The sequence below is a fragment of the Girardinichthys multiradiatus genome, chromosome 18 (genome assembly GCF_021462225.1).
Source record: "Girardinichthys multiradiatus isolate DD_20200921_A chromosome 18, DD_fGirMul_XY1, whole genome shotgun sequence".
Lineage (NCBI taxonomy): Eukaryota > Metazoa > Chordata > Actinopteri > Cyprinodontiformes > Goodeidae > Girardinichthys > Girardinichthys multiradiatus.
In genome coordinates, this window is record NC_061810.1 from 6,483,196 (window position 1) to 6,508,106 (window position 24,911).

Here is a 24,911-nt window from a genome sequence, read left to right on the forward strand (position 1 = left end):
ATTCATAAATCTGCCACAGCTGCAAATGATCTTAAATCAGCTGAGTTTCCTAAATTGTTTTCGGCCTGCTATATTTCTAGGCAAAGAGGAGTAGCAATCTTAATTCACAAAAATGTTAACTTTACAGTATTATACACAGTTACAGATCCAGAGGGTAGATTTATAATAATAAAAATATCTATACAAATATCTGCGCACGAATATCCAATATTCAACCTAAAACTAACTTCAAAGGTCATAGGTCAGCAGTTTTGCGCTTTTAAGTCCTTGTCCTTGTTATTGCCATGGATAAGACAAAATTGTAACTTCTTCAGGCAAACTTTGGACCTTCAACATCCAGACAGCAGCGTCTCTCCTCTCTGCTTCTCCTCAAATCAGAACCCCTGAGCCTTATTTCATAAATTCTGGCTGGGCTGTGGTCCAGATAATTATCCCAGTGGATCATTTCAGACATAAAAACATAAATAAGACATTCTTGCATATACATTAATACAAACCTTATGAGTTTTTAGTTTATTTATGTTTTTATTTATTTTTTATCATTTCACGCAGATTACTTTAATGTGAATGAATGTAACACAGTAACGTTAATAGCAGCACAGCGTTCTACACTCATGGCTGGAGGCGAGGCTTCAGTCGCCATAGCTTCAGCCGTTGGCGGGTCAGTGGACACACAACAGGTACCATATCGAGTAGCGCGAAACCGATTGGTGCAGAGCCGCGCCAGCTAAAACGAGCCAGTGGAAAAGGAGCATAAGTCAGATATGTTCCCAGTGCATGTTGTACTCCGGCAGGGCTTCCCTTTGTCACCAGTGCTGTTCATAACTTTTATGAACAGAACTTCTTGTCAGGATGTGACATTTTAGACTTTTGTTCGTGGTTTTGTATTGTTTACTTTTCGTCCAGGTGTTTCTAGTTTGGGTTTTGCAGTCTGTTTATTTCCTTTTGCCCCCTCTTAGTTTTGTTCCCTCTATTGCCTCCTAGTGTGTTGTGTTTCTCTCCTCTCGTTTTCAGCTTCTTTGTAGTTGCTTTCTTTTTTACTTTGTGTTATTATTATTATTATTATTATAACAGTTTTTGTCTTCCTTGGTTTCTTTAGTTTAGTTCCTCATTTAGTATCTCTGTATTTATTTATGGTAAGGTATTTGTTCTCTTTCCAGCTCTTCCTTATAGGTTAGTTTTAGTTACTGTTTATTTTTGGTTTGTACATATTCTGGTTCTCTGTTTCCTTTCCAGTTTTGTTCCATCAGTGTTGGTTTAGGTTTGTTTACTTTAGTAGTCAGGGTTCCCTTATGGTTTCTGTTTTGCTAAGTGCTTAGGTTGTTGTGTCCCCTCCAGTTTCCTTCAGTTCATGTTTATTCTTGATTCTTATGTTTTATCTTGGTTTATAGTTTATTTTAGGTCTGCTCACTGTCTTGTCATTTAGTTCTTTTCCTCATGCTTTAGTTTTATTAGGTTCACCTGCTCCCTCCGCCTCCCTGCCTCCTTGTCTCACCTGTTCTTAGTTCCTTGATTACCTGCCTTTGTTCTCGCTCTGTATATTAGTTGGTTTTGTTTCATGGTCCTTTGCTGGTTCCTTCGCTCACACCCACTACCCTCGTTCATGCCATGTTCCTGCAGTGTTCAGCTTCGTAAGTTTTTGGATTCTGGTTCTGTGTTGTACCTGCAGTGATTTTTTTTTTTCTTACGTTTTTGATCTTTCAAATAAAGTAAGGATTTATTTAAGATGCTGCTTCCAAGCTCTTGTCTGCACTTTGGTCCACCCCAAAAACCCACCGTGACACTTCTAGGTGCAGCCAAGGTCCGGAGGGGATCCGGTTTGGGGACTGGTGGATTTTGTCTTTTCTTTTTGCAGATGCAAGGTCCTGCTGGCCCCCTCTAGCCAAGACCTACAGCATGCACTGGGGCGGCTCGCAGCCAAGTGTGAAGCAACTGGGATGAAGATCAGCTCGTCCAAGTCCGAGCCCATGGTTCTCGACCGGAAAAGGGTGGCTTGTGCTCTTAGGTTGGAGGGGAGTTCCTGCTTCAAATGGAGGTGTTCAAGTATCTTGAGATCTTGTTTACGAGTAAGAGTAGAATGGAGCGGGTAATTAACCGACGGATCAGTGCGGCTGCCGCAGTAATTGGGACTCTGTGCCGGTCCTTTGTGGTGAAGAGAGAACTGACTGGAAAATTGAAGCTCTTGATTTACGTTTGGTCTACGTTCCTACCCTCACCTATGGCCACAAGCTCTGGGTCATGACCGAAAGAACGAGATCCCGGATACAAGTGGCTGAAATGAACTTTCTCCGTAAGGTGGCCGGGCACTCCGTTAGAGATAGGGTGAGGAGCTGGGCCATGCGGGAGAGGCTCGGAGTAGAGCCGCTGCTCCTCCACATCGAGAGGAGCCAGTTGAGGTGGCTCGGGCATCTATACCGGATGCCTCCTGGACGCCTTCCTCAGGAGGTGTTCCAGGTATGTCCCACCAGGAGGAGGCCCAGGGAACAGCCCAGGACTATGTCTCTCGGCTGGCATGGGAATGCCTTGGACTCCCCCCGGAGGAGCTGCAGGAGGCGTCTGGGGAGAGGGAAGTCTGGGTGTCTCTACTGAATCTGCTGCCTGGCAACCCGGTTCCGGATAAAGTGGAAGATGACGAGTACGAGTAAGTCTAGATCTACAGATGAGGAACAAAGTCACTAACATGTATCAGTGTGGAAAGGGTTACTCAGCCTTTTCAAAGTCTTGAAAATAAATGGAGAAAACTTAGAACAGTGGTTAACCTTCCTATTAGTTGCCAGCCTACCAAAATTATTCCAAGAGTGCATTTACGTGTGACAAAAAAGGAACAACAGAAGAAAGCTGTAAAGGGACAAATGCTTTGTCACTTTATATGTTCAGCCCAATACTTTGTAGAACAACCGTTGTTGCAATTATAGATGGAACTCTTTGGAGGTTTGTCTATGTCAGCTTCACCAGAGACTGAATATTTTGCTCAGTCAAAACAGCTCAAGCTCAGAGAGAAGATAGAGAACATTACATTTAAGTCTTGCCTCAGACTCTCAGTTGCATGTAGGTCTGGACTTTGACTGGGCAATCTACCACATAAATTTGCTTTGATCTCAACCATTCCATTGTAGCTTTAGCTGCATGCGTAGGATTATTGTGCTACTAGATGGTGAATCTTCCTCTAACAGGTTTTGTTCCAGGGATAACCATTTTCTTAGCTCTGTCCATCCTCCCATCAGTTATGACCAGCTTCCTGCAGTGTTCGTTTCCTGCTACACATATGTTAATGGCTGTAGGCCACAAAACCACATGTTTGCTGTGTCTTCTTCATGTTTGTGGCAAACAGCAAACAGGACTTCTTTCTAAAATGTCTTTCTTCTTTCCACTCTTGCGTAAGTCTTCCATGTTTGCTCAACCACACTGAATTAAAAAACACAAACAGCACTTCCTGCAGTGTCTTTTAGGTCACATAAATAATTCACCTGTTGTACTAATACAGTTTTACAGAAGATCTTGTGTATTTTGTCATTAATAACTGACTCACTCAGCTTAAACTGATCATAACTGTTGGGAAATATTATCTTTAATTTTTCATTTCCACATTTATTATTAAAATATACAATTTTAAGGTTTCAGACGTAATGGAGCACAAATTGACAGCAGAGGGCGCCATAACACATTTCTTTTCTTGAACCCTGGCTCGTAATAAGTATGTGTTTTGTGCTGTATACACATTTAGTGGTTTAGATAAGGATGGATAAATCTAAACACGTGTTTGAACTTACCAGTCACATGCTGCTTGTACACTTCGACCTCCGGTTGACACCAAAGATTTCAGGCTGGAAACAAGCACAGCAGAGATCAAACTAAACGGTGTGACCACGACAGGTTTCAGATGTAAAGTCTGAAAAAGAGCAATAACAGAAAGAAATCAGAAACTTCTTCAGGCTGTTGAGATTCTGAGGAGCTATCTGGGAACAGATGGAAAGTTAAAAACAGAACCGATGAGGATAGATGTCTGTGTGGAAAGTGTGACCTTGGAAACAGATCCAAGTGAGGGCTGTGGAAGAAAAGGAAACAAGCTGGAAATGGTTCAAAGTTGTTCACAGTAGAGATGCTGTGGGAGTTGGGTAAACGGCACGAGAGGAAAAAGCAGGCTGGTGAATTATTCAGCTTTTCCTGCTTGACTGGCTGAATTGAAATTAACGGAAATTCTGCTACTGTTCGACTCAGAGAGGCCTAATGTTCAGCAAAATCAGAATCAGCTTTATTGCCAAGTTTGTACATACAAACAAGGCATTTGACTCTGGTACACTTTGCTCTTTGGTTTTGTTTTTGCATTACAGAATATACATATTTACAATGTACAATATACACATATATAAATAAAAAGTTGCATTTGCAACATCTGTATGCTGTTGTTTTGTACTCTATTGAATGTTCATCAGAGAAACAGCCTGGGGGAAGAAACTGCCTCTGTGGCGGCTAGTTTTAGTGAACAGTGCTCTGTAGCGGCGGCCTGAAGGTAAAACTCTAAACAGTTTATGTGCAGGGTGTGTGGGGTCTGCAGAGATTTTAGCAGCTCTTTTCCTGACCCTAGACCTGTATAAGTCCTGGATGGAGGAAAGGTCAGCCCTGATAATTCTGGGGGAAGGTCAGCCCTGATTAAATGTCTGTAGCAGGATACATCTGCTGCTGAGCATCTTTTTAAGCAAGACACATTTCTACTGTAAGGTTTCTCAGCCTCTAACAGGTTTTCTTTCAGGATTCTGCATATTTAGCTAAATCCATCTTCCCATTAACTCTGACCAGTTTTCCTATCCACCCTGAAGAGAAGCATTCCCACATCATGTTGCTGCCACCACCATGTTTCATTCAGTGAAGTTCTGGAGGCAATACTTTGTTTCAGTGGATTTCATTAAGAGGCATCAGATTTAAAGGGGAAGACACTTCCTGCTGCATTGCATTTGTGAGAAAAGCTTTTGTATTTGACTATGAACTGATGTGCACTCAGGGCTGCAGGAACAAATCCTTATAGCATGATAGCAAAAATACCCCTTCATAATATCAACTAAAAATGTTAGAAGAAAAAACTAATATTATTTAACAAAATCTGAAAACTGCTTTCAACATCACTGCTACCTCTGCTGCTGCTAAAATACAATTAAGGTTATTCATGAGACTGATTTTACATAACATGTAGCTTCAGATATTTGAAGATTAAAGTTGAAATCCTAATTTAATGCTAAGTCAGTCAGTCATTTTCTACCACTCCTTCCATAGTGGGTCGCGGGGAAGCTGGTGCCTCTCTCCAGCAGTCTATGGGCGGGAGACGGGGTTCACTGCTACAAGTCACTGACTCGATGCAATCTGCTGGGTTTCCTTAGATAGAAAAACTTTTCACCAGTTTGAATAATAAACAGAATCTGACTTCAGTGTTTGATAGTTAGGGTTAATTGGAATGTATGAACCCGACTTGAAACCTGATGATTTGATTAAATTGACTTTACAAAGTGCCTTGAGACAACGTGTTGTGAATTGGCGCTAAATAAATAAAACTGAATTGAATAGTTAATTTACTATGTTTTATGCCTAAAGTAGGATGTTTATTTTCTGAACAGACTAGCTCTAAATATTCCAGACATGGATGAAGAGCACCATCCATGTCTGGAATACCTTCTAGTGGTCATGCTGTGATTGTCAGTTTTTTTTCTACAAGAAAAAAAAAAAAAGTCTGTCTCTATTTCACAGTGGAAAACTTTGGTGTTTTCCTCATCTTTGGGCATGATACGCAGGTGACTGGCAGCTTAAATGGAGAAGGGGAAGTGCTGCCCTATGCCTCGTTACACTTGAGAAAACCTTGTATCATCTCTATCGGCCTATTTATTGCACAATAGTTAGGAATGGTATGATGGACACTTTTAGAAGCTGTAAAGCCACAAACTGGCCCCTTTCCCCTACTGTGCTTGAATTAAATATGATGACGGCTGCAGTGTCAAACCTAACACTGACAATGCTTACTTTAACACTGTTAGTGAATGCTTTTTTTAAGTTAACACAGGTAGCCCAGGTATTTAGGCACACCTTCATTATATTAATTGGTGAGTCAGCATCCTGGCAAACATTACATCAGGTACCTCTGAGTGGTTTCATCAGTTTTCCTTCCATTTACTGATACATCTCTGAGTCTCTTTCTAGTCAAAACTACTTACATTAAGACAAAACAATTAAAAAAGGAGATCATTGTTTCCACTCCCACCATGTGTTCTGAAAGGCTGATGTGTCAGTGAGTAAGAGTATCTTTATGTCACAGGAGGAATTGAGAAAGCCTGACTGTGGGCAGAAGAATCTGGATCACAAGTCAGAGGGAGAGCCAGTTCCTCGTAAGACTCGTGTGAACTGATGCGAAGTGCAAACAAAAGGCATGGAAGGGACTCCCTTTAAGGACAGATACAGACTGGGGTTGACCTGTAAAGGGAGTTACTTGTTTGGTTTCTGCTATTAGTGTTATTCAAGTTTTATGTCTCCTCCCCCATGGAATGAGTGATGCATCACCAGATGTATAAAAAGATGTGCTAAAATGAAGTCAAGCTGACTTAGGAGTGATTTACTCATCCGAGAGAAGGAGCAGCAGAACTGAATAATCATGCTGGAGGCGCAGCATCTAATTAAGCGGTGGCGAGCGGATGAAGGCGGGTTAACTGTGATGTGGCGTTTGTCTCAGGGAAGCAGGATCCTCAGCACAGCGTGTTGAAATTATTAATATTCTTACAGAATTAATTACTTGTTTCATAACATTTCTACTTTATTGTTTGAATCAAATATTGACTGTATTCTTAATATTTCAACTTTATTCTGTAAAGGAAAAGAAAAATAAATCCACATCCATCATTTTCTTTTGCCTCCAAGTGACCCTAATATTTCTGTGTGTGTGTACGTGTCGCTTTTAAAAAGAAAGATTCTTTAAAACACAGCAGGAGATTTATGAAATGTTAACATTTTTGGGAAAACACAAAGAGAGCCTTTTTAATAATTATTTTGCATTAGGACTGGTTGTGTGTAGAAGCTATGTGGTGAACAGCTGAGACCCGGTTTTGCAGTGGTGCAATTTTGTGGAGATCTTTTTACTTTCTGATTCAACTTCTTGTAATTTTAACCATGTTTGGTGTTTATAGAAATTAAGAGAATAATAGGGTTTCTCATGAAGCTTCAGTGAAGAAAGAAAGGTGGAACATTGGTACTGTCAGGAAGAGTCCCTCTGACCATGGGGATTTCTCCATCCATCCATCCATCCATCCATCCATCCATCCATCCATCCATCCATCCATCCATCCATCCATCCATCCATCCATCCATCCATCCATCCATCCATCCATCCATCCATCCATCCATCCATCCATCCATCCATCCATCCATCCATCCATCCATCCATTATCTGTTGGATTCAAAACTGATATTTTTAATCCAAGAGAAACCCAATAAAAGAACCTGCAGCACATTTTGTTTCACTTTTATGTGTCACTGTCCTCAGAATAAAAGATTGAAGTTGGTCAAAATCAGAACTGGCAGGTTATACCCGAAAGAAAAAGAAAGACCAGTAAAATACAGTTTTAAACTCTTTCTATGGAGGTAAATGACCCTGTCAGTGGTTCTCCTGCAACGTGGCCAAAGTTCTTACATTTTGTACTTAAGTAAAAGTACAGATATGTATGTAACTAAAGACTGATTAAAATAAAAGTACTGATTGAACTCCTTTACTTAAGTAAAGTGCAGGTTCTGAAATGTACGTAAGTACAAAAGTAAAAAATAACTTTCACCTTCAAAGATACAAAATACCTTTACAACTCTACAAAACAAAACAAGTTCTAGGTACACAAAATAGGACAGTTTTCCTCTTTTCCCAGAACCTGTACTAAAAATAGACGTTTACCTGCAAGTGTTTTGATCAGATTTAAGGAAGAATTTTTAAACATTGGACGCTTGTGGTTTTTAGGTTGGCACAAAACACTCACTGAATCATTCCTGGAGCCGACAGCATAGAAGAGTTCTCTTAATACAAGGCCATGGATTCAATTAAATTCTATTCAAAAATACTTTATTCATCCCAAAGGGAAGTGTTGTTGTAGCTCATATTGTACAGGTTTCTTGAAAGAGCTGATGTAGATGCTGCTCCTTGCTTTTCCGAATCCATTCAGTCATCATCCATGTCGCTGGGAAAGTTTTTACCGTCTCTGTCTCCATCTCTTGATAACACCACACATACAGCAGATGTTTTAAAGAAGACTTCTTTATACACCAGAGAAAGGAAACACAAGTTGTTTGTTGTAGCTTCACATCTATGACCTCAGCAAACAGCAGTTCTGAGCACAGCACAGAGCTCGCCTGCATGCACGCAGTAGCAGTTCTGCCTTTATGAGGCGGATGTTGTGCCACAGGTATAGATCTACAGAGCTTCAGCTCAGTGTTACAGAGAACTACAGAGAGCGAAGAGCGGCTGAAAGAAGCTGCTTAAGGGCCGTAAACCACCTCAACACACAGCTGCTCAAACAGAAAGCATTACTGACTACCACCTGGGTTATAGTTAGTGTTAATAAATTTGCAATATCTGACCAAAACCTCTTAAATGGAACTGGAAAGAAGAAGTAGACACGGCAACACATTTGCCATTCAGTCTGTTAATGCGTGAAGCCCACAAACTCTCAATTCATGAAGATAATCAGATGAAACCTGTTATGTGTCTTATGATATAAAGTTACCAATACACAGGCTGCCTGGAATCCTCACGCAACAGAAACAAGCACAAGTCCATTACGTGGATGCAGCAGAATGCTTGTCAAATATAGATGAAGATTTAGACAATAATCCAAATTCTTAACATGCATTTTATGAGAAGAATACAGAAATATAAAGCAGCTGCTGGCTTTTCATCATTCATTTTTTGTGTACGTTCAAATATACGAGAAATGCAATTATTTTAAAGACGTTGCAGGGTCATGCCAACCACTGCATTGCATCAGCTCTCTCTTTAACAACTCTAGCGGATCCACTTTTATCTGCTCAACATTTGCAGAACTAATTCTTCAAATGTCGCCACCTAAAGCTGCAGATGTTTTAAAAGATAAGTTTGGATTTTTTTGTTTTAATCTGGGGTTCTATGGAGATTTTATGAGTGGTTAATATACTAATTACAGCAGACATAGTTTGGTACGGTTAAACAGATTAGTTTCCTGTCAGAGGCTGGTCAGAGCAGAGCTATCACCCAGAAATCTTAAAACACACAGAGGTTTACAGTTGTAAATGACAAAATACAATGCAAAGCACTCTAGGTGTTATATCTTTAGATTCTTGTCTATTAATATTTTATTGAGACGTTATTAAAATTAAGAGGAACGGTTCGCTTTGACCTGCACGCAACTTGGATGTTCTCACAAATATTTACATACGAGGCAGAGTACCAGAATGGTCTGGAACATTCGGTGACATTTAAGCCTGGCAAAGGTTAGAGAACAGTCAGGTGACTCAGTTTAACAGCAACATTTGATCAGTTACACAGGTTTATTAAGAAAAATGACTTTTGTTTAGGGATTGTTAGGATAAAATGTAGATAAAAAACAAAACTAAAAGAACTTTGTAATAATGAATAACACGATCATCATCACTGTAAGCCAACAAAGTCATAACGCCACACGGTGTACTATTGAAATCACCACTCACGTGCAGGACAAACACGTTTAGCTGAGGTTTCCTGATACTTCATTTTGAAGATAACACCAACTTCACCAACTTCAAAACGCTTCTCAAATTATAAAAATATACTCTGCATTCATTTATGGAAAAATGACTGTAGTTATGTTTCCAGGAAAAATGAGTAGAATTATCCAGCGAGTTATAAACGCTTCTTTGCGTTAGATTGGCCTCAGGTTTGAATGCGTCAGGAACATCTAAATAACTCCAGGTCTTCTGTGCAGCACGTGGACGAGTCAGAGCTGAGTGTATGTAGCTGGCGAGGGGAAAACATTTCAATCTAGATTAGGACCGTTCCATATGGTTTCAGCAGTGGGAGCTTCAGTTCAGCAGAAATGAGAAACTGGGTTGAGTTGCATGAAAACTGAAAATGTTTGGTCAAACTGTCCAGAACCTGAACAGGTAAACCCTGGATGAAGCTAGATGAACGTCTTTAAGCTAAAATTATTTTTAATTGAAGAGACTGTACACCTAAGGTTGGAAATATGAAACTTTGGCTTTTATTTAATGGCCTGTCACATAAAGGGCACTCTCAAACTCTGCTTGTCTGCTGTGCTTGTGTGATGCAGTAAGCCTGTTACATTTGTTTACCCCATCTTCATTCTGTCCTGTCTCTTTTCTCTCAGTACACCTGAATATATTACAGCAAAATAATATGTATCATGGCAAGTAGATCCAGAGAAGAGCCTTAGTTGCCCTCTTTAGTTGAAAAGTCAAATAACAAATGCAAATGCAAAAGCATTGTTTGGAAATATTCTGTCAGAAAAACAGGAACACAAAGGGGTGCTTTGCTCAGGGGTACGTCGGCATGTGCTAGAATCAAACCCACTATTATCAGACTGCAACTACTCAACCTACTGAGTCGCCTCTCTATGTTTAAATATAATCAACTTGCTTCCGAGCTACTCCTATGTTTACTGACTATTATATATGTTTTATGACCTTACAGGGCCTACTGTGGTGTGGTCCTCAGATCTTGGTTATAAAAATATGAGATTTTAATATTAAACACTTTCGTGTTTTTTAAAAAGCATTTGAAAATAAATCTATTCACTGGGAGGCAATATGACATCAATTAGATTGCATTAGATTGTGAAGGATGGATTAGAAGATCCTAGTTATAGCTATACATCACAATCTGTGCATTGCTGCTCTACGCTGTGGACTTCACGTCTTATATGTTTATAATACTTTGTAAGTATTTATTAAATGTCAGTTGTGCTGGACACAAAAAGCTGTAAAAACTAATTAAAGTCTGTTTCTAAATGTTACTTGGTTTTAAAAAATGGTTTAATGTTGAGCTATTTTTGAATATATGGAAACTAAACACGTAAATAAAATACTTTTGTAAATAAAATACTTTTGTAAGTTTTGGGGATTTTCAACTTATGTCTGTACCTGCAGTGTTTTTTGCTATGTTTTTTGGAAAACCCTTGGAATAAAAGCTGAAGTCTTTCCACAACATGCTGCTGCCCAGCTCTTGTCTGCACTTTGGTCCGTCTCAAACCCAAACTGTGACAAGCAGATCCTTTTTCTCATTTGGGGTAAGGAGATTCTTGGACACAGCCTGCTCCGGTGCATTCCACAAATATTTAATCCATTTGAGGTCTGTGGAAGTTCGGAGGTTGAGTCTATGCCTTGGCTGTGTGGTTTCGGGGGGGGAGGGGGGGGGGGGAGGGGGGGAGGCAGTATTACTCACCCGCCCAGTATGGGCATACTGGCCAAGGAGTAACCCGTACTATTCCACAGCAGAACATTGAGATAAAGTAATGAATGATATTCGCCTAGCTGTCAGTTTTTTCTCATACATCAGAATTTAAACCATAAATATGTTTAGTCAAAGTACACTCTACCCAAAGTCTCAGTGATCTGCTCCTTACCAGGTTCTATAATTATTTCAATTGTATTATTTAAGTGTACAAGAGCACACACAGCATAGAATTCACCATGTCACCGTTCGTTAAACTAAGACCAAGCCAAAATGGAAACATTTGTGACTAACATGCAAAACCCTTAAAACAGTAACTGTTCTAATGTATTCATGCCTTTTTCAAAAGGTTTTTAAAAAATCTTTGTTACACATAAAAATCTGAAAAGTGTGTCTTTCACTATAATTATAGTTGCAAGGCTTTGGGGTATATTTCTACCAGCTTTGCACATCTACAGACCTTTTTACTCACTCTTCTTTAAAAATAGTTAAAGCTCAGTCTGATTGGATGGAGGGCATCTGTCAACATAAATTTTCAATTGGATTGGTGTCTGCACTTTGGGCCTTTCTAACATTGCTTTGATATAAGTCGTTCTATTGGGGCTCTGGCTGTTTGTTGTATCCTGCTGGAAGAGTGAACCTTCACCCCAGTTTCTTCAGGTCTTCTGGTTCAAGACTTACAAGTCTTGAAAATACCTTGAAGTTGACCTATTACAGGATTCCAGGACTTCCAGGATTGCCCTGTGTTTACTTCCATCCAACTCACCATCAACTCTGCCCAACATCCCTGTTTCTACTGAAGAACTGTATCCCCGAGGCATGATGCTGACACCACCATGCTTCATCTTGGGGATGGTGTGTTCAGGGAGATGTGCAGTGTTAGTTTCTCGCCACACATGGCCTTTTGCATGTCGGCCAAAAGATCTGTTTTAGATTCAACTGACTAGAGCACTTTCTGCTACATGTTTGCTGTGTCCCCTACATCATTTTTGTTGAACTGCAAACAGGACTTATTTATCTCGTTTGTCTTTCTTTTAACAATGCCTGTCTTCTTGCTGCTCTTCTATGAAGGTCCGATTAGTGGAGTGCACGACTAGTAACGGTCCCATACAACAAAATATTTTAGACCAAAGAATGTTCATGTGTTTGAATGGCCTAGTCAAAGTTCAGAACTTAATCAAATTGAGAATAGGGGCCAAGAATTGAAAACTGATCACAGACTGAGCTTGGGCTATTTCGGAAGGAAGGATGGATAAGGATCCAGTCTCTACATGTGCACAGCAGGTAGAGATAGCCCAAAAAACCCACAGCTGTAGTGAAAGGTGGTCCTACAACGGATCAGCTCTGAATACAAATTGCAGTTTTTTTATCCTTTTACATCAAAGTTATTCACTGCTTTCTGTTGGTCTGCCACATAAAATCCCAATAAAAAATTGATGTTTATGGTCATAATGTGACAAAGGTGGACAGGTTCAGTGGTTATTAACACTTTTCCAGGGCACTGTACATTCACAATATCTAAATCTCTAGAATTCAAAGGGGGTGTACTTTCTTTTTAGCATGACTTTGCCCGCTTTCAGAGAAATACCAAGAAAGACTCTTGCATCAAGTGTATTTGCCTTTCCCAAGACAACCTCCACTTCCCTTTTCTTGAGCTGCGTGACAGGGTTTCCACAGCTGTGGTTTGCTATTTCATAAGGCGAGCCCTATGATGAGTCACACATGGCAGTTCTGAGTTTAGCAAGGGCTCAGGGAGGTTGCCGTGTAAACACACTGTGAAGCTTCATTGAGCAAACAGACTTTGCTCAGTTTGAACAAAAAAAATCAAGCCCAATGACTTGAGAAAGTAGTTTTTAGGAAGGCAGGGCTGAGGTTTGCTGATCAGAGCAGGCAGACACCAGCTCGGCCAGCTGGGAACAGGGGAATTCCTCGCCAAAGCTACTCACCAGTCCTCATGATGAGTGCAAATCTGCTCTTTCAGCCTTTGACACTTTTTATCTCAGCTTATTTGAGCAAAGGTTAGCGGCCAAAGGAGCTACTGTCATACCAAGCTGTTAAAAAAAAGCCACAAAAATAGAGGCATCCGTTTCTATCAAAGCTACATAGTGGCTGGAAAAAAGGAAACAAAAGATGTTAACTTAGGTACTAAGTTCTACCTGCTGATGCACAAACTTAGTAGGACAATCTTTATCCCAATGTATCACTCCACTGTCAAAATTAAAATTAGTTGAATAAATTCATAGCAAATAATGACTTTCTGTGCATACATGAACCCCAGGTGTACCCCTCCCCTCGCCCAATTACGGCTGCAGATAGGCTCCAGCAAGGACAACCAGGTATAGACGATGGGTGTATGTATGTGTTTCTTCATACCCTGTATGCATGGTGTGTACCTCAGTCAATTCAGTCTTTGTTTGGTTCCATGTGACTAATAGTTTGGACACACAAACGACCTGATCTGGTCTACACTATGGAAGTCCTTAGGGGTTGTACTCATGTCTGGACCGAGGTCTGTTTGCTTCCAATTCAGTTTCATCATCTCTTACATTCTGATTCCTCTGGCTTTTTATTTCTAAACACGTAATAATAGCATTACTATATTTTTTGTGATTCTGTCAATTTATACAATTATTCATTCATAAAGTACAAATCATTTTTTGCATTTCACTTCATGGTATGCAATAAATTGGAACATTTATAAGGAAAATGAAATAGCTTGTAGGACAATCAAAGATTTAGATTAATCAATTAACTAAAACATTACTCAATGGATAAATCCAAAAGAAAAAGTAATAATTATTGGCTGCCCTACTATAATACAAGGACATGTAAAAACTGACATGGTGTGGTTTAGATGGGTGTAAAATGGAAGCAGGATGGGACAGCATGGCAACACCGGGGGTTTGAAATGGTGGTACGAGTTGGCAAAGGGTTGAACTGACCCTTGACCCGACAGCCCCCCTTAGCTTTCAGCCCTGTGTCTATTATGGAACATGTTAAAGTTATTAATGTTAGTAGCCTTTTGGAAATCTCAAATTGAAGGTAAATGTCGGCATTCCCTGGGGAACATAAGCAAGAACCAGCTGTTTACAGTCGTTAATTCCAACTGCACTAACTGCTAATTTGACACATTAGAGACAGCTTAAAATGTCAGCTTCTTAATCATTTTGTCTATTTTGAAATAACAGTATTAGAGGCACTGCTCTGTCACACACATAGTCATATATATATTATATATACATTCTAGAACTGTACCTCTCAAGGTGGCAGCAGGTTGGAGTAGCTCTGTTATTTTACATTCTGATTAATTATTTTAAGAACTAAAATTCCTCTTGTAGAGGATAAAAATTGATTTTTTTTGACAAATATCCTCTTTGGTTTTGGATGCTGTGCAGCTCGAAGGATTTTTGGTGACAGTTTTTTACTTTTGGACATTTTTAATAACGTATCACCATGACAACAAGGTAGTTATTTACAACTGGGAGCAGCTGATTACAATCTCAAAAGCACAAATAATACTTCAACTACAACCCCAAATCCCTGATGAGTTGAAAAGGAGGCACCCTGGATGCAAAGCAGGAGCAAAGAGAAGACGGAGGAGGACGTTCAAACCATCTCTTCCATTGATTATAATGGGCAATGTGAGATCGTTGGGAAACAATTTGGATTAACTCCAAGCCTTACAAAGGACCTAGGCAGAGTATCGGGAATGCAGTATTATATGTTTTAGTGAGACATGGCTGCAGGATCATATCCCTGACTCCAGCATCTCTCTGTCAGGCTTTCTGACCTTTGGAGCAGACAGAGACAAATAGCAAAGGCAAAGGCGATGGACTGGCAGTACTTGTGAACAACAGATGGTGTCATCCAGGACATGTTACTATATGAAGTGTCATCTCTGCAGTCCAGATATTGAACTGTTAGCATCAGAGGCTTCTTCCGATGTGCAGTAAGACAGACCGCTACAGGAGATCCTTCCTGCCCACAGCCATCAGAAACCTGCATAATTTGAGCTACAACAGCATTTAATTTCCATTTGGAAATTAACAGAAAGGCTAGAAATAAAAAGAAATCCATCCATCCATCTATTTTCTATTCTATTTCTTCTTCTGCAGAGGGTCGCGGGGGAGCTGGTGCCTATCCCAGCGGCCTATGGGCAAGAGGCGGGGTACACCCTGAACAGGTCGCCAGTTCATCACAGGTCTAAAAAGAAATCCTAATCAATCAGTATCAGCAGGTAAAAGCATTATTAAAGATTTAACCTCACAAAGCCTCGAATCAATGCATCTTTAATTTTGTTTGCTAGAAAAGCATCAGTATAATATCCAGCCATGATTTGGTTTTTAGAAAAATCAAATAAAGTGACACAATTTACAACTCTGAACTTCCCCTGTTTTCATACATTGGATTGGAAGTCAACAAACCTCTGTTAAATTGCCAGTTTTTTGTTGATCATTAATGATAAAATGTGTCTAATTATTGGTAACTACCATGAATGAGATGCTGGGGATTCCTTTGCAGTCTTCTCCTGACTAATACCTTTGTACACCAAGATCCCTTTCATCCTTTGTAACCTTTCTACAAACTATGACTATAGCTAGCTGATGCAAATGAATCGTAGCAGAACACCTGACCTTTATTTCAGGTTAATCCAGTTCAATGTAACTGATGACAGGTGTGAACTTAAGAATACTGAATGTTGAAACAAAATCAAAAGGTGCTTTAACAAACTTCATTTATTGGTGTGCGCGTTTATGCTACTAGGTTATTGCAGCTTATTATTTTTAATATATTTTCAAAATCAAAAATGAATAAAAAAAAATATGAAACAATATTTACGTGTCACATGAACGGCAGAGTTTTAAAATGATCTGACCTTTACATCACAAAAACCCGCTGTTTTAACAGGTGTGTGCGTGAACAAGCAGCAGCTTCATGTGTTGGACAGCCTGTCCTGGCCCAGTGATTTTGTGTAACGCCTGTGGTCACCACTCCCTGCGTTTTTATGACACACCGATCACTCCACAGCCTCACCGTCCTGAGAAGAACTGTCAGTCTCCCCATTTTGTGAGCATACAGAACCACATGGGGTGACTAAGCTGAATTAATAAAAGCTCTATGTAGAAAAAATGCCTCTTGATCAAAATTTTCCTCATTAGCAATGAATAAACTGGAAAATTAAAGGGTTTTTAGAAGAACCGGGAAGAGACAGCTCTGCATACATTAACAAGTCCAAACGTTCTGTGTTCATTCTGTGGCTCACACTTCTGCTTCAACTTGGTCAGGCTATTAACATTGTTGCCTTTTTATTTCAAAATGGATTTAGTGTGAGAAAACCACATGCTGATTGTCACCCACAGATGTGAAGCAAGTTTTCCAACCATAGAGAGAGCCTCTGTTAAGTTTGAGCAGGGCCTGACAGACACAGGAAGAGAAACAGACGAAGCAGCAAGTAAGGCGCCCACGCAGCCCTGCTCTGCTCAGCCCCGAACGTCATACAACACGGCATGTTCAAGTTCAGCGCTAAGCATGTTGCAGCACAGCTTTAAACACATTAAACTACACACAGCATGTAAACAGTTATACCAAATAAAACAAAATCAACATTTCTGTAAAACAGAAATCAAAGGAAGTGAGAACCAAGATTAGTGTCCTCAGCAAGTTTAAAGAAAAAAAACAAAAAACAATAATTCTCTGGCTTTTATCAGTGTGAAATATTTATCTACCTATCAAAAGTTTTAAATATTTCCAACACCACAAAACTACACAGATGACATCTACAGACTGAAACCAAAGAGAGAGTAAAAAGCTCCGGACATTTGTAGAAGTACTGAACAATAACTTTATTGATACACACATTTTATGTTATGCTTTACATATGTTTGCACCAATCTTGTTCAGTCCTGAGTTTTTACTTGTTTTTAGTTGTAATATGAAGATCTACCAACAGAAAGTCTCCTGTGTTGGTATTGTCACTCTTTCATTGCTGTTTCTGAGATGTACGTCTGAGGTAAATGGTCTGCTTTACTGAAATGCTCATGTTGTCTTACCACATAATGTTGTATCACATAAAGTCAAAAATCTATAAAATATCCAACAGTAACAGGAAGATATAAAAAGACACACTTTGGTCATGACTGATGTAAAATAAACTGAACTAACTTACTGGGAATTAAAGAAGCTGGTCAAGATAATGATGTTACAAAAACAGATTTTTAAAGGCATTATGGTAAATGGTCTGCACTTGTATAGCGCTTTATCAAGACCTGAGGACCCCAAAGGGACTGATATCACACACTGCAATAAATGTCCAGGCGATCAGAACATTCTGATTCAGCAGCACACCTTGGGTATTATTTCTATATATATGATTTTATCTACTTTGTAGCCCAAGATTATTTCCTCCTTTAAGACAATAAACTCTAATTTATTTGGTTTGAGGTGACTGAGAACGTTGATTTGACAAATAACTAACTAAGTGACAGTATTTACTGTGTGATATAGTTATAGATACTTAAGCAGTCAACCAATATGTGTTTTTCTGTGGCCTAAAAGTAAAAAATCAGTAAAGCCAAAGGTTGATTCTGCTCCATAAATTTCTATTTTATTTGACCAATTTGTTTTTTCCTTTTTTTTTTTTACCTTAGATCTGATTTTTGGAATTCTCTTTGAGGATCCCACATTTGGCCTGAAAGCAACTGCCTGAAGGAGGAACAACTTTGTCTTTCTGTGGGGTGGAGATCTTTCAGCTGACCCCAGCTGATTTTTTTATAGATCTGCATCAGAAGGAGGTCGATTCTCCACCTCTACCTAAAATAACCAATTTTTCATAGTGGGGCAACATATTTTCTGGAGAAAATCAGTTTACATTATTGCACTCACAGTTTAAATGTATTTTTGAACTATGCAGAAGAACTGTGAATAATTGTGTTTGTATTTTGTCTGCTTTACATACAGAAGTAAATACAGTGAAATAAATAAATCAGATTTTAAGGCAGTTTGAGCATAAATAACTGTTATATCTAGAATTAAATGTTAAAGTTATTGAACATAAAACCACAAGGAAGTGGGGCTTTGTTGTGATCATGGGGGAAAATTAGTCATTTTAATGAGAAAATGATCTCACTGCTTTTTGGATCAAAAACCTGGCCCACTTTACATTTAGACTAATCTCGTTATTCATTTATTTTTCCACACCAACGAGCTTTTTTCCACCAATTTTTGCCGCTCTGTGAAACAGATGTGCCACTATGCTTCTGAGAAAACAGTGTCTACATGGGACACAAAGTACTGCTTCTGTTAACTAATCAACTACCAAACAGCTTTGAACAGGCATCTACTGAGGGCACCTCTTACAGAGTACACAAAGGTTTAATGTTCAGAATGATGGAGGGTTGAGGGGGGCTGGTAAATGTGAGGCACATGAGAACTGAGCCTTGAGTAACTCCACAAACAGCTTTGAGAAGTTCAGTATTCGCCCCAAAGAACTGAAACTTTGAATGAGGAAGAAAGGGCTCGGGGAGTTGAATAATTGTAAATTAAAAGAAAGAAAACAGGAAAAAGAACATTTGTGGTTAATGTGTGGCATTATCTTTGACCCCATTTTAAATGTCTATATATAATATTTGAAAGATGCAATTTTATTTTAAAGTATGTGAATAAGACGCTAAAGAGACAAATAGATTGCTGCTTTGATGAGAACTGCTGATATTTATGACTTTTTCTTTAAACAGAAAACATTAAAACCTTCATTGAAAACAAAACTGCAGAGTAGGAAATGGTTCCCGGCAATCGCATATGTTAATGTTCAAACATACAGCAGGGTCTGATCTAAATCTTTCTGATGTACTTGCCTTGCTTAAGTGTGTGGAGGCTGAATATTCTTCTAAAAAGATATACAGCTGGCCTGATACACTGCATCTGTCCCTACTGATTGTTCCAATGAAAGCACAAAGCAGACAAAATGTTGCAAGATACAGAGATCCACACTGTAGCAAAGATCAACTGCACAGTGAAGCAAGCTGATGGGTTAACACCAAATTGGGCTGTGGGCCTCGATGACACTTCTGCTTGCAACACTTGTCAGTGCTCTGTTCTAGCAGCAGTTGCTTAGGTGGGATCAAATTAGTCAACGGGATTTGGAGCTTGTAAATTAATAGGAGCAACTAATTCTAGAGATCTATGTTTCAAACCAAGATGTGTAAAAATAAATTAAATAAATTAAACTAAACTAAACTAATTAAACTAAAATATGTGTATGTGTAGAAAAAATCTGCATATGAATTCATTTTCAGCATGACCAGCCCTGACCGTTGATCGGCTGGTCCGAAACTCAAAAATCCCTTTTTTTAAACTGTTAACACACCATACTTAACCAGTACAGCTACTCTTCACCATTTGTCAATTAATTCAGATTAAGTCAGATTATAAGTATAATTAATTTTAATTGCATGTTATTTTCTGTATTAGAGTTTATATAACAACCTATTTCCATTGATTGCAGATCTGACCCCCATTTGGGCCAGATTACTGTTATGAAATATGACAGAACATGACCTCTGGTCAATCCAACATAACTATGTGTGACCTCCTGCTGGTAGATATTTGTTGGAGTCATAATATCATTTCCCCACAGTAACTATGAGCAGATTATTGAAAATTACTTTTAGTATTCATTGTTAACCAAACAGTCCCATGGTGGGTCCAAATTGATGCATGGTCAGTATATGTCTCATGGCAGATGATTAAATTTTGTACCTGATAAAGTCAATTTCAAAACAATCAAAATCACAAAGCGTGATGTGACAGCAGGGTGAAATGATCCAGCTGCCATATCATGGTTTGTGCAACAAGGTAACAAAAACCATAACTCTTCAGTGTGGAAGTAGTTGATGCAGGAAGGTAGCTTAAAGTTAGCTGTTTTCAGTATCATTGAGGTATTTAAATATAAAGTCAGTGGAAGAATAGAAGCTCAACTATTTAAAAGAAAAGTATCATTTCTACAGAGTGAGGTCAGCTGTTTATTCAGTCTGGTATAACAGAGAGCTAGACTATGGTGGGGGCCTTTTTTCGTTATACTTTAGCAGCTTTCAGAGTTTCATACCCAACAATTTGGTAGGAACAGTAGCTGTCTGCCAGAGGATATCAACTCATCCAAAGATGACTTCAGTAGATACCAGGAATGCTGGACGTTTTACAGCCAAGTTGTTCTGTTTTGTTCTTTTAAGCCTTTAACCTTTGTCTCCCGTTGGAAGTTTTGGCTGCTTTTTGGAAAGTTCAGAGCTAAAGTAAAGGTCTAGATTTTCTTAGGGTAATAATTGCTAAAGCTAACCATAATAATTGTGCTATTTGCTAATATAAGAGGCTGAAAACAGTTTAAAATGTGAGCTCCAAATTATTTTTTCTTTTACAGCGACTGCTTTCACACACTGACACACACACACACACACCCATACACCCACACACCCACGGTGTGATGTCATCTCTGCTCCTAATTAATAATCGTTCACCACAGCAAGGCTGGAAACAAATAATTTTGAACGTTTTTGAGTTCTTACAGAAAAATCTGAATCTCCTCAAATCTGTATCAGCAGGTCAAAGCTTTAAGGAAACTGGAGATCGGGAATTGGCCACCAACCTCTAATCATTGAATCTCCAGTTAAGACATTCATCAGTAAAACTGACATCATCATCAGTTTAAGGAGTGGAGCTGCAGGCGTCAGAACCAAACAGAACATTCTACCAGTGTAAAGCATGTATAAACTTTAGTTACTGTGGTAGATTTAATTACAAGTTGGCCTCATCAAACTAATGAACATTTAGTCTAAGTCTAAGTTGACACAGAGGAAGTAAACTATTCATCATTAATGATAGTGATGACTGAAACTACTCGCAGTTGCAGCAGCCACCTGTCTGGACTGTGTGGAACGTCAGCTAATCCTCGGTGCTCTCGGCTCCTCCCTTTATTGTCTGATAATTACAATTTGTTCATCTGTTTCCAACTAATATTGAAATCGCACCTGATACCAGCAGTTGCTCTACCACATGACCTGCACAGTGCAATCAATCCCCAGAGCTCATATTTTACGTAAGAGCTGGGCCTTCTGTTGAGTTCTCATAGATGTCTGATCAAACAGACGAATGGCAGGAAAATTAAGCGCACACCACAGTGCAGCCCACCCATGTTAGAAGTGACACACACAAACACAGACACCACCCACATGTGGTAAGCCTCATTCAGCTGAGCAGTTCTGTCACTGTGGGAAATCCAATTGGTCTGTGTCCTCTCGTTGCATGCATCCTCTCACACTTCCTGTTTACAAATGTCACAATGCATACACACACACACACACACACACACATACACACATACACACACACACACACACACACACACACACAGAGCAGATCTGTACATAAAGCAGAAAGCAGGCGTATGCTTATGCGAACAGGGAGGGATTCCTAAGCAGGTCACAATCGTGTCCACAGAGAAGGGAAGATAACAAACTAAAGGAATAATATTAGTTGGGAAAGGTTTCGGGAGAGAACACGACTCAGCATGAGAATTTATTGCTTCGATATTATTCAAAGACCTGATCAAATGTGTAAATTACTCGTTTTTTTCTACTACTTCATGTTTCCCAGCAGTTGTCTTCCAGCATGAGTTAAAACCAATACCATGCAACTGTAGGTTAGATGCAGCCACAGCAACCATATTGTCAAGAGGACATGAATCTCAACTTGATTCTAACATTGATTCGTCCAATGTCCACTTTACCAACGTTAGGCCACAGCAGGCTCTGCATTCTCCAGCTCAGTCTGGAAACAGTCCTAGCCAGAGGAAATATATACAGTAACCTGAGCAACAATGTCCAGGTCCTGCAGAGGGTTTCCCTCTAGTCCAGTGTTCCTGGTTAAATTCCAAAACCAACTTAATTTGGCTGGAGGACCTCGAGTGGGGGAGCAGCAGCTCTGTTGATCATCATCATGAATCAGGACATCAGTCATTACTTGTCCAAAGATCAGATTCTAAATTAAACAGTTTGAATGAAGTGAATAAAATAAATCAGAATTACTTTAATGTGTCAGCCTGAAGCTTTTTATTTGTTTCCAATAATTGTCTACAGCCGTTTATAAAACTTAAATAAAAAAATAAATATGATTAATTACAATATGACAATATTTAACCTTCTTTTATTTGGGCAAAACCAATAAGTAGGGGACAATTTAGCCCTTCTTCAGAAAAATATTTCATACAGGGCAGGTGTGAATACACCCTAAAATGTCCAGCAGCAGCTTATTGTTTTTGTCAGGTGAGGCAGCAGGGAAGGGAGGAGCTGAGTGTCTCTGTTATTGCAACGCTGCTGCCGTAAGAAGTCAGATGATTTGGTCCAATGTCAATGGGTCAATTTATATTGATTACGACACAAATGAGTATCTTTGAATAATTCATTTTTCTAGTATTGAAAATGTCCAAATTTGATAATTTTGACAAGTGCTCAGAAATAAAATGATTTTGTCTTGCTTTTACTGAAAGAAATCTAAATTAGCTGAGCTAACTTGATGAGGCCTTGGTCCAGCTAACTTGATGAGGCCTTGGTCCAATTCAAGAAGCCAACTGGGCTGTCCAAGCCAGTGGTGGTCTATGGCAGCTTTTTATTTTATTTAAAAAAAAGGATCAATTAATTTTTTCTTTGGGGTTAATAAAGTATTTTTAATTGAATTGAACTGAATTGAACTGAATTACTAAATGGGCAGATAGCAATTATCTGTAAGCCAATGATAGTCCTGAACAAGAACATTGTTAAGTTAATTAAGTTGGCCTGTATTCATCAATAGCTTTATTCATAGTAAATCGCCTGAGGCCCAGAGTTGAACCTGGGACAGCGGTGCAGAGTACAATAGCCTTTAAATACAGTGTAAACACTACCACTGAGCCACGTGACACTCCTTATTTTCTTCTTCTAAGTTACTTTTACCTGCAATGTTAGTCATGTTTTTGTTTTTTTTCCACTTTTCCCTTCAAGCAATCAGCATGTCGACATGAGTGAATCTTACTTAGTGCACAGAGCGCCTGTGCACTATTATGTCTTGATTATATAACATTAGGTCATTGCAGTTAATCTTTTCTGCAAAATACAGAAACCTTACTAAGTTCTCGCTGTAACCCTGGCCAAGAGGAACTACATTATTTAAAGATTAATTTATCTTTCTTATCCATCACATTGTCTAGCCTCTAAACTACAAAGATAGTCCAACTAGCTGGTTACACAACATCTCTGCATTCAGGCCACAGCACAGCCGTTCACAGCGGCAGTGAGTGGTTGCTGTTCACTGTGCTTTCATAGTGTGCAGTAAATTTGTGGTTAGACAAGGCAGCTCTCAGGCAGCTTCATCAGCTCTGGCTCTATTGGCAAAGTGTGCGTTTGTCCTCTGAGTCTTTGTTGCTATATTGGGCCATCATTGTGCTGTGTGGCGGGTGGGGATACAAACATCCTCCCTCACAATAATAGAACTAATCCTCTTTTTCCTGTGTTACTGTAGATTGTTCCAGGGAGTCTCCAGCAAGACAAAACCAAACTTATATACACTGGGACCTGAGAATTGAAGCTGCTGATAGATCAGATCTAGTCTTTGAGTAGACATTGTAAGTTATGTACTTTAATAAAACAGTGCTAAGGGGGGAAGACTCTGGGTAGCTGGTATCTTTAGGTAGACATTTGACTTTAAAGGCTATTTCTCTTAGTCTTGATTGATCTGACTGGACAGCTTCAACAGTAGCCAATGGTTTGGGACATGTCAGTTTACTTAAATAATGCACATATACTGCATTTATTTTTACACGACAATAGTCGTGTATTTATCCTTTTGAATTTTAACCATGTCATTGACCTAACAGATGGGTTTTTCACTGGCTACCACCAAACCCAGACTCCTCTTCTGGATTGCCAGACAGAGAGGAATGATTCACCACTACAGGGAGCATTTCTCCACTGTTCTAGAGTCCAGCGGTGGTGTGCATCTGATGCTTTGCATTGCACTTGGTGATACATATTCTAGTCAATTGCAGAATATGTAGTAGCAAGAACATTTCTTAATCGTTCTAGCACCGTCATATTCCTGTGATCTTATCAACATCTACACTCCACAGAAATCTCACTGGTCAACCAACTAGCTTGTAATACATGATCCATGATCCAAATTAAAACGTAAAGGTGAGCGCACCTTTGCGGTGGCTGCTCCAAACCAGTGGAAGAGTTTACCCTCTCATATCCAAACCACTGACAGTGTTTAATCTTTTAAATCTATGCTGAAAACCCATCTTTTCTCCTTGGCATTTGACTGTAGCAAATATGAGACCCAAATAAATCTGATAGTTCTTGGTGGTATTTGATCCACTTTATTTGTTCGTTGCCTCTTTTGTTTTATTTTTGATACTGATTTGCTAAAGCAATTTGGTTAACTTCTGTTGCTT

General features: G+C 39.3%; 1 protein-coding gene across 2 annotated transcripts in view; it reads right to left on the reverse strand.

The window, feature by feature from the left end:
- Positions 1-24,911, reverse strand: part of LOC124883489 (ubiquitin-associated and SH3 domain-containing protein B-like) — a 54,684-nt gene that overhangs the window by 9,407 nt on the left and 20,366 nt on the right. For both annotated transcript variants that reach the window (XM_047390599.1, XM_047390598.1), the window contains exon 2: positions 3,771-3,824. In XM_047390599.1, coding sequence (XP_047246555.1) covers positions 3,771-3,824 — 54 coding nt within the window. The remainder of the gene's footprint in view (positions 1-3,770; positions 3,825-24,911) is intronic.